A 10533-nucleotide genomic window follows, 5' to 3' on the forward strand; every position below is an offset into this window, starting at 1 on the left:
CTGTTGTTTCCCTTAGAAACCTAGTGAGCGGTTCTCTGTGGTGAATTGTTTCATTGTTCAAAACTGAAGTTCATGGTATTTTTGTTTCTTTGACCTTTTTCAAACAACCGTATATTCAAAACCCCACCCTGCTGAGCTCCCTCTCACCTTTCACATGGAAAGGAATTGTTACCAATTCTTGATACCAAAAATAATTAATGCCAATTCTTTTCTCACTCAGTAAGGACAGTTCTACCCAGTAGGTGTGTGAGCTTATTGCAGACACTCCCTTTGCCCCAAAATCTCCAGAAACTGTCATCAAGTACAGTTAAGTAATGCGAGTGTGATTGAATTAATTTACAATTCACTGCTCAACTTCCTGGATACATGAACATGAGTTAGCCTCGACACACGTTATGTAATGTGTATCTAGGCAAGGAAACAGCACTTGTGGTTCAAAATTTCCCCATAACTGACAGAACCCTGGAATATACCCATTTAACCGGTTAACCTCACATTCTGCTCAACACGGGACACTGATTGAGGTTGACAGGCAGCATTTTCCCTGTCAAAATGACCCAAACCAAGGATTTATTGTGTTTTACAGAGAGAAAATGTCGGATGAGATACTGTCAACAATTTTTTGTTCTACGACAAAAACTTGCACTGCTCACATTCCTAAAATGTCTATGCAGATGAACGTGACACAGATATTCAGTATGTCTCAGGAACATGAAGCTTGTTTAAGTCCCCACTTTGAAGAAGTAGGTCATGTGTCCTGACACTTGAGTAAAAGTGACACAAAGTTTTCCATCAGATTAAGTGATTTCCTACAGTTGATCCAAAAAAGATATTAAACAGAAGATAATGACCATGTTTGTGGAGATAAATATATCCTTCATTGCTGTTTTTTGTATACATTATCTAATATTAAGAACTTGTTGGATTTGATTTCTGGTATTGGACAGCAGAGTGGTTGTTTTAAGCCACAGAAACACATTCTGTCTTCCCCAGTGACTCTAATTTGAGGGAAGAGGTGGTCTGGGCTGCATTAACTCAGCAATGGAAGACCCTGGTGTACCAGACTGCTTCTTGACAAGCTAACCTTGTCCTAAATCTCTCTGCAGCTTCAGCGCAGGGCCCCACATTTAGCCTTTTCTCCCCAGGTGATAAAGATGTTGTGAGCTTGCACCTGGGACTCTAATAAAGAACTTTACAGCCGTTTTGTGTCGGCAGTAAAATCTGAGAGGGATGTGAGAGATTGTTACAATGGGGTGTGAAAGAATGCTACAGCGCCACTTACATACTCTGACACCTCATGTTCCCTTTGTTATGGGCGGACATGCACTTGAATGGGCTAGCTTGCACACATTCACACACCTGTTTCAAAGAATATACCAATTTACCAGAAGATGGTTCTGACGAGAGTTGACCTGTAGAATTCAAAGAGCTGACAGGTGGAGCGGCTCACTTGTTTGTGGGGTCCATTACTATTTTTTGATCAATGGGCCTTTTAAATAATATCACAAATTTATGAAAGCATGGGTTTCACTTTATACACACATTGCACATGTTTTATGCATTAAATTAGACTTTTAAATGACAATCACACAATGATGAATTGTTTTTTTTTGTGTGTGCATTCTTGTGGGTGCGCCCCATATGTGGAAATGTGTAACATCCTGATATCTTGGATTTAGCAGTGTTCTCAATCTGCATCACTCATATTGAAAACTTGTGTTTTTTATTACAATCAGAACAAAATGATTAAATTAAATATTTATCGTCAGGATGACCTCTTAATATTCAGAGTGCCTTGAGGACAGACAAACGTATACTGTAATTTTCTTAATGTTTTTACCAAATTGTTATTGTCATTATGAGTACATATTAATAAGATTCCTAATGTCATTTTTGTATGTGCAGCATTACAGGCAGGACTGTGAGACATTTCGCACAGTGGTGAAGATGTTGGTGGCGAAGGAGCCCAGTTTGGATAATCTGCTGCAGGCTCCTCTGGATAAGAACCTGTTGGAGATGAAGCAGCGCTGCCTAGATGCCCTCAGGCACTTTGTGAAAAAGCTGGACGAGGTATTAGATCAACCAGACACCTCAGCAAAAACCACAGGTCACAAGACACAGGAGCAACATAATGTAGTAGAGGAGTCTTAAAAATCGTATTTCTTAAATGATCAGAAAAATGTCCCAATAAGAATTTATAAAAATACATATCTTTAATATTTCATTTCAATCTTGTTTTTAATCAAGTAATAGCAACAGTTTAGTTATTAGTATTAATTCATGATTCATTGTTATTATATTCAAGGCACAGAGTAAACTGTGGCAATTTTCTACTAACTGTAACATAAAGATTTAAGTCTTCAAATCAGATTAAATAATTCCTAAAATGGATATGCTTTTACAGTGAAAAACCTTAAAGTATTATGAGGAAAGTTTTAATGCGAGGAGCCTTGTGCAGAGAGATGCACAAGAGACAATTTCAGCTGTCTTTTACTTAGGTCAATGATGTGGAAAAATCCATCCAATATTATTACATTCACTTTATTTCACATCACATTTGAACTGATCATACAACCAGCATGAGTCTTGATCTATTTGTTGAATCCTACTGACGATTTTAGTCTGGCTTTATTTACACATGTGTATTCTCCAACCAGTATTGAAGGGTCCAAATCTATAGGGTGTTTTGCAGTGCAGCACTATTCTGTATAGAAAAGATCAAGAATTATTTGTAGATCATGTATTTATCTATGTAACTTCTGCCTTTTTAAGAATTTTTTGTAAATAAATGTTACCATCTTGAATTCATTGATTAAACGCCTTGCTTCTTATGTCGATCAAATACTTTTGCACATGAACAAAACAACACCAACCAAGATATATAGATATTTTTATTACAATTATCATCTATCTTAGCCTTATATTCCAGTTTGTACATTTATACAGATTACAATGCTTTGCCCTGATATAGTGAACCATAAATACACCACTCAGCCAGGCCTTTTAATACACTCAGTGTTTCTTTTAATATGTTCGCGGTGCACAAGCCTGAAAGAAAACACATTTGAAGAGCTTGGGTCAGAGTCAATTCATCATTACATTTCTGATACCCTCATGGAAAAGGTCTCTGTACCATTTACCAATAATTAAATGTTTAAGGCATTTTGGTACAGAGCATGCCATTAACGTAAGGGTATAAAAAATAGCCATTTCTGGGTTTTTTATTCTACAATATATACATTCATATCTGCACTGTTACAGGTCAGATGGTGCTTTATAAATATACATTACTCTCAAATGCTTTCTAACTTGCAGGTTGTAATGCTACAGAAGCGAAGACCTATGAAAAAATTGGTATGAGGGCTGGTGTCTTACACAAACACCTTGGTAAATTGACTCAGAAGCATTTATTTGACTCAGAAGCATTTATTACCACCATTGATGTTTTCACCACACTGTAAAATCCAGACATGATGGCATTTTGGTACAGAGCATGCCATTAACGTAAGGGTATAAAAAATAGCCATTTCTGGGTTTTTTATTCTACAATATATACATTCATATCTGCACTGTTACAGGTCAGATGGTGCTTTATAAATATACATTACTCTCAAATGCTTTCTAACTTGCAGGTTGTAATGCTACAGAAGCGAAGACCTATGAAAAAATTGGTATGAGGGATGGTGTCTTACACAAACACCTTGGTAAATTGACTCAGAAGCATTTATTAGCAAGCAGTGACCGGTGTATGGTAGAGCATTATCCAAAGCTGAGGATAAGTGAGTGAAAGCCTATGAAAGTATACAGTTTTTCCCCTTGTGTCCTTTTTTCTTTTTGGACTTAGTCCATTGGCCATAAGGAGAGGTAGATATGCCTACCACAGGGCTGGGCAAGTCCTCAGTGTAGTAGTGTCTATGGGGCCTAGGCTGAGGAATGGGTTGACCCAGGAAAAAGCCCTCCTCCTCAGAATCAGAGGAAGAAGATGAGCATGTGGAGCACCAGTCATCATCATCTCCATACAGCCCCAAGAACCTCCCCATGGCTGGGCCTTGTTGCCCACAGTCTGACAAAGCAGAAGGACTTGGTCGGCCATGGATGGCTTGGTGACCCTTTGGGCCAAGGGCGTTCCCTCTGTGTTCCACTTTGTAGCTCGTCTTGGCCCTCTCCTTGGGCAGAAGGTTAAGAGCATTGTCAGAGCGCGACTTGCGACTGTGGCGTCTCCTGTGGTGGTGATGGTGTCGACCAGATTGAAGTCCCTGGCCCTGTTCCTCGAAGTGGTACACTCTCCGTCGAGTCCGCTCACTCATGGGGGGTTGACGCACTGGGAGATCACAATAATGACCATTGTCAACCACATCATCAGAGAATTTGACCTGTTGAGGCCTAGACTGGGAACGACTCCTTCTGATTGCAGGGACATGAGGCTTGGGACTGTCCACTGGCCGAGCAGCCACCTCCTCCTTTGGAACAATTTCCTCCACCTCCTCATGCTCAAATACAAGGCTCTTCAGGGAATTTGCACTTCTGTGTAACATAGAAGAGTTGAGGGTGCCCATATTACTGGTTTTGTCACAGTCTTCTGTTTCCAGTCCTTGGAAACCTTGCAAGGAATATACCAAAGGTCTATCTCTACTATCGCCATCTACTGAGGCCCCTGGAGAGGAGAGAAAAAATATATTAAATGTTTGCTCATGTACTCAGGAATCTGTTTCAACAACCAATCATTGCTAACAGGTAAAATATTAATTTCTAGTACATGATCATGTCATGTCTACTCACCTGTTATATTTGAGAGAGCCAGTGAGTCCATGGAGTCTCTGACACTGTGATCTATTTTCTTGAACTCATCTGTGATACACTCTAAGGAGTCATTGTACCATCTTGACTCCTCTCCCTGGAAGCCTCCTCCAGCTCCCTGATCCAGCTCCAACTCCTGGATTTTTCGACTGCTTGCCGGGCCCGGGTGACTACCATAGGCTGAGTCCCCTAGCCCATCCTGAGACTGGGCCCAGTACATGTCAGCCTGGTACTTCTTACTGGCCAGACTGCCCCTTCCTCCTCCACTGCCGCCACCAGCTGTAGACGATTCCTGCTTCGCCTTTGCATCCTTTTCAGCCATCCAGAAATCTGTCGGTCTGGAATCATTGGCTTGCTGAAAGACCCCGTGCTCTCCAAACTTTAATAGCAGCTGAGTCATGTAGTCTTCATGCTCAGCCCACTCCTCCTCTTGGTTCTCAGGGGCCTCAGTCTCCTCACCACGTCCTCTCCAAAAATGGTCATCAGATAAGTTCATGTGGGCCAGCTTGTTGGTCAGGGTGTCATCAGCATTTCCACTGAAGCCAGGGAACTTATAGTTGGCAGAAGGTGAGAAGAGGAGTGACTGTCTGCATTGATCAGCTGAGCGACTGCTTTTGCCCATGCGCACACTTCGTCTGGATTCACGTGAGCGTGCTGACTGGAAGGCGGAGTCGGAGGAGTCAGAGGCATGTACATCTTCCCCTAGACTGCAGGTCTTGGAGCAGTAAATATGACCCTGGTGTGGCAGAAAGGGGCAGCCCAGGAGAGAGCTCTTACAGTGGGCACAGCTAAAGCAGCTCTCAGTGGCATGCCAGTGAAGGCCATCATAGGTCATTTGGGCATGATCCACGCCTGAAAATGGGGAAATGTTGAGATGGTTAGCAAAACAAATCTAAACGCTAGGCTATCATGACAGGTGTATTACTTTGACACAAGAATAAGAAAGAACTGTCTTACCAATGTGCTCTCCACAAGCCTCACAGTACTCTGCATAGAGAGACTCAAAGCAGCCACAGCAGTACGGTCTTCCATCCTTCATGATGTAGCGCTGGCCCCCCAGAATCGTCTCGCATTCAAAACAGGCGAAGTGCTTCATGTGCCAGTGGCGCCCCTCTGCCTCAGTGCACTCATCAGCAAAAATAATCTGTTGACAAAAATGTTCACTGTTAGAGACAGAACTGCCATCTTTTGCCTTTCTGGTTGTCATTGATTGACACGGTACATTTTTGTGGAATGTATTCAAGTCAGTGGGGAAATAAAATAAATGTAAGTGCTATCCCGAAGGAACTGTGAAAAACCATAAACTTCAGACTGGAAGTTTTTCCCCAACTTTTCTTGTTTTTTTACATAGTATATCAGTCTTGTGGCTTTACCTCGTCGCAGGCTGTGCAGCGTGGTTTTAGGAGCTCAGCATGGTGCCTTCCACAGTGGATGTTTCCATCATGGTAGAAGTAGATCAAATCCACCAACAGCTCTCTACATGTGGAGCAGGCAAAGCATGCAGGGTGCCAGCACAGCCCAGGCCCCGCCCTCGAGGCGACCACTGCCATTTCTCCACCATTGATGTTTTCACCACACTGTAAAATCCAGACATGATGACATGATTGATTATAACATTTTGAAATTACTCTGAATTTGCACAAAATCTACAGAAAACAGTTCAAATGGCTTCCAGGTTCATTTTTATGGTTGATGAGGGGTATGTGTTGCTGCATGTGCGTGGTCCTATCTTTAGTCCTTGAGTGGCCAATATTTATTCCCACTGATCTATCCTCCTTATCAGTGTATCACATAAAGAAAAAATTCCAATAAGCTGAGTAAGAAACTATTAGTGTGTTGTAAAAATCTATATCAGTGGGACTATGTTTTGACACGGTTTATGGGCATCCTTAGGCTGCTCAATGAATATTGTAAATTCTGAATGAAACATTTTACTGAGCCACGCTCGGCTGCACAGTAGAGGATACTTCTTACTCCGCAGGGATACAAATCCAGCTTGTGTTCAGGGATCTCTTAAATAGCGTGGCTGACACAGATCTTTATGTCATCTTTCCCTCTGGGTTTTAGTTAAAACTGGATAAAGATTAGTTCAATACCCATGGAGAAGATGCCCAGAGAACAGGCAGCAAATCTTCAATAAAGAGTTGGAGAATGGCTCTGGATTTTTGCGAAAGAATATCTCATTGGTCCTTTTCTTCAGTCCAACATCATACCACTGGCATTGTTTCATATATATATTTACAGTTGTAAATAATACACTGAAAAAGGGACTTACATGCTCACAAATGGTGTTCAGAAGATTCCGGGGCAGCAGCTTTAATGTACCCCTCCCCAGAGCTTCCCTTTTCCTCTGGACACTGAACATATGTAGCTCCTTCTTCTCCTCCTCGCTGAGGGAATGGCAGTAACGCACCTGAAAATGAAGGTGATAAGTTATTGTTAAAAAGACGGCCAGTGTAACAATTGGTCATCAAGAATAAAGGTGATTCCTTCCTTTCAGAGACTTGTACTGAAAAAACAACTTGCTTGGTGGGATATGAATAGTTTTAGTGGCCTTTTCAAATTATGCCCCTTGGAAGATCAAACTGTTGGCCTCTAATAAAGGTGATTGGTAAGTATAAGTGGGCAGACTGCATACCATAGCATGCTGAACAAAGCCAACTCTTGACCCCAGCTTGCCCTTTCTACACCCCCCAACATATCTCCACCCACAGTCCATGATTGAGAATCTCATTTTTACAACAGGCCTTTTTTGATGTTTCCAAAGCCTTAACAAGAGGGAAAGCAGACGTTTACACAAACAAGGCCTGTGTTTAGAATGAAGCCAAGAGGACGGGCAACAAAGGAGGAAAGACAGCCAAGTTGAACTGTGGTGCCACTGTGGTGGTGGCATCACATAAAACCTCTTTCAACCAGCATCCCTGTTGCCTGCTGAGCAGTCCTCATAAAAACCACTGCTATGACAGGAATCCCACTGGTGGGGGCTCCCAGCAAACATCATAAAATCATCAAGTCAAAAGTCACATTGTGCCCACACTACATGTCTACACGATTGTGGAACAAAAATCCCCCAATGTGATGTCAACAAGAATGCCAAGGGCTCACATTAGTGGGATGGCATGGAAATCTTGAAGTTTTTTTTAATGCTGTGGGTTGAGCAGGCAGCAACAGATCCAGCTAGCGTGGATCTCTCTGACAGCTTGACAGAAATAAGAGTAAAACTCTGATACCGCATTGCATTGACAACCATGCACTCAAAATATTCTCACCTCATTATCGTGTGGTGGCAGTTGATAGAGGAGCTGCTTGATTCTGAACTTCTCTCCTGGACTGTTGACGTAGGGGATCTTATCCTCAGGCAGACAGGAGAAATATAACTGGACCTGAAGAAGGTAGGATGAAGTAAGGTTATTAAGCACTCAAACACACCATATGACACCAAGTAAAAGCATCCAGACCTTGGTAGTGAAACATAGTGAGAGAAGGGCAAAAGTCATAAGCAAAAAAACTAAATTTTATTTAAGCTGGATGGTTCAATGATTCCTCACACATCCAAACTGAACCTCATTCCAAATCATATATTGTTAAGAATGTGGAGTCATCAATCTGAATATATTGCGCTTTTTAAAATTTATGTTGTACAATTTATAACCCAAACTTTCATCTAGTGAATCCAAAACAATATATTATAATGTCTTGGATAGAACAGCCCATAGAACAGCCCATATCTCTGAGGACACAATGTTTTTTAAGATACCAAAGAACCAGCACATTAATTTGTGAAGAGACACATTCTGGGACAGCTCTGTATTAGATGTCTGGACGACTTATTTGTGGAATGAAAATGTTTGCTGGAAATTTCCCTAAACCCCATCAGCTTTCTTTCTAAAAGACAACATAAAGCAGTTGTAGTCTTTGATTACGGCACTGAAGAAATCTTTTAATTCTGTACTAAAACAAGTCCAAACAGGTCAACAGGTCAAATTGGTTTTAAGGCTGTATTTTTCCAGTCATATGCTCGTCTCAGGACAGGACAAAGCAGCCTGTTGTTGTGGCACTTTGACCCTTGGGGCTAGCCACTGGAAACTAAACTTTATGAGGGAGGGGCTATTACAGCCAGCCAGATAAAGAGGTGGGATGTGCTTGTCTTGTTTGTTAGTGGGGCTTCCTGCAGCTTTGGCCGTCTAGGGGGGGTTAACAGCAATTTACCCTGACAATCAACCCAACGTTTGCCCCCCACCGTAAATTATGCACATTTTCATGCTGCTATTAGCCCTCATCCAGCTCCTTAGGGGCTGAGGAACCGTCAACTATCACCCAGGCCCTATGTGTTTCTCCACTGTAATGATGACCAATAATACTTGACCTATTCATGGCAATAGCTGCAGTAAAGGCATTACAGTTGACCCATGCATTTTCCAAACAAAAGGCCTCGGGTGTTTGGGCTTTAAAGTTTTCTGCTGCTGCGAACCCATCTCTTCTTGCCCTCCACCCCCACATTGCTTCCATACATGTTGTTTAACGAGGGAAGGTGGATGGAGAGAATCGTGGCAAGAGAGAAATGAGGAGTGAGGAGGGATTGGGAAAGTGCCACATCACACTGGCTGCCCTGCGGACACAACTAACAGTCCTGCCTGTGTTTGTGGAGAGGAAGGCTTGTTAAAAGACTGCCCCTTGATTCCTGATCCCGCCATAAGCACTGAGCTCAACCCACCAAGTCCTCCTCCTAACAGAGAACTTGATAATCACAAGCAGACTTGCCATGCCGCAGTTTGTAAGTAAAAGTACACACATCCTGCCCTTAAGTGACTGCCTGGTAAAGCCTGTCAAGTCTGCGTCAAACAAAGGGACCAAGCAGAAGTTTTATGAAATATGTTTCATAAAAAAGTCTGTCCCATAGGTTAAATTATCCAGAGACTTAAGTTGGTATGTGACTCAGTTATGAACTGAACAGCATTTATCTGGGCCAGGCAAAAGGGCTAGAAGGGAGTTAGAATCAGGTCAGAGCTGTTTTTATTCTCTGTCCAGAGGATACACCTGGATTCATTTTCTTGATTAGGGGAATTAATGATTTAGGAACCAATGAAATAGATACAACAGCTAAAATGAACAATATTGTGCTTCAAGTCTTCTTTGTATAACTAGAGCGCCATAACTACATTGATGCTTGTTTAAACTCAACTCATAAGACCTTTATGAATTCCATTGACAATAACAAAAATAATAGAATGTAAGCTATGTTTTGCTCACCTGTTCGGGCCTAAGTCCAGGTGGTACCCAGGCGTACTCCTCCAGCGCACAGCCTGAGTCATCATCGGAGGTGGAGCTGCGTTGGAAGCCAGAGGTCAGCTTGCTGACCTTCTGCTCCATCATCAGGTCCCGCTGGCGTGCCCCACCCGGGAAGCCGGACGCCGACAGTGCTGCACTCGCCAGGCTCATCAGGCTCTCTTTTTACTAGACAGACAAAGTAAAAAAAAAATGTAAGGATGAGGGAAACAAAGGAAAATATAATTGGAGTGAGGACAATAAGCGGAGGGAGGATTTGAGTGACAAGAAAATGACATTTTGGTTAATCAGCCATTACATCAGCCAGTGCCCACATAATGCTATCCCCACTCCATCTAATCCGCTTCTCTTATGTCAGTGTCATTCCACTGCATGTTAACCACCAGCTGAATCACTCCATCACTGTCCCTTTCATGAGGCCCACAACCCCCTTCCAAAGGCCATTACGGT

At 42.3% G+C, this 10533-nt stretch overlaps 2 protein-coding genes across 3 annotated transcripts in view; one reads left to right on the forward strand and one right to left on the reverse strand.

Moving 5' to 3' along the window:
• The window catches only part of LOC133009213 (periphilin-1), a 23944-nt gene extending 21127 nt beyond the window's left edge, over positions 1 to 2817 (forward strand). For both annotated transcript variants that reach the window (XM_061076644.1, XM_061076643.1), the window contains exon 10: positions 1906 to 2817. In XM_061076644.1, the coding sequence (XP_060932627.1) occupies positions 1906 to 2151 (246 nt within the window). In that variant the 3' untranslated portion in view covers positions 2152 to 2817. The remainder of the gene's footprint in view (positions 1 to 1905) is intronic.
• Positions 2818 to 3791: 974 nt separating this feature from the next.
• prickle1a (prickle homolog 1a) lies at positions 3792 to 10236 on the reverse strand. Its single transcript, XM_061076928.1, has 7 exons — positions 10048 to 10236; positions 8067 to 8180; positions 7073 to 7210; positions 6171 to 6374; positions 5755 to 5941; positions 4780 to 5649; positions 3792 to 4654 (listed from the first exon to the last, which is right to left on the reverse strand). The coding sequence occupies exons 1-7, from the start codon at positions 10234 to 10236 to the stop codon at positions 3792 to 3794; spliced, it is 2565 nt and encodes an 854-aa protein (XP_060932911.1).
• Positions 10237 to 10533: the final 297 nt, after the last annotated feature.

Source organism: Limanda limanda, chromosome 8, assembly GCF_963576545.1.
Source record: "Limanda limanda chromosome 8, fLimLim1.1, whole genome shotgun sequence".
Classification (NCBI taxonomy): domain Eukaryota; kingdom Metazoa; phylum Chordata; class Actinopteri; order Pleuronectiformes; family Pleuronectidae; genus Limanda; species Limanda limanda.

Bases quoted from the DNA above. Each gene is read 5' to 3' on its own strand.
- prickle1a (XM_061076928.1), bottom strand. From the start codon at position 10,236: ATGAGCCTGGCGAGTGCAGCACTGTCGGCGTCCGGCTTCCCGGGTGGG. The intron at 7,211-8,066 runs GTGAGAATATTT...CTTCATTTTCAG, and splicing joins TGCCACCACACGATAATGAG to GTGCGTTACTGCCATTCCCT. The intron at 5,942-6,170 runs GTAAAGCCACAA...TTTTGTCAACAG, and splicing joins GCTGCACAGCCTGCGACGAG to ATTATTTTTGCTGATGAGTG.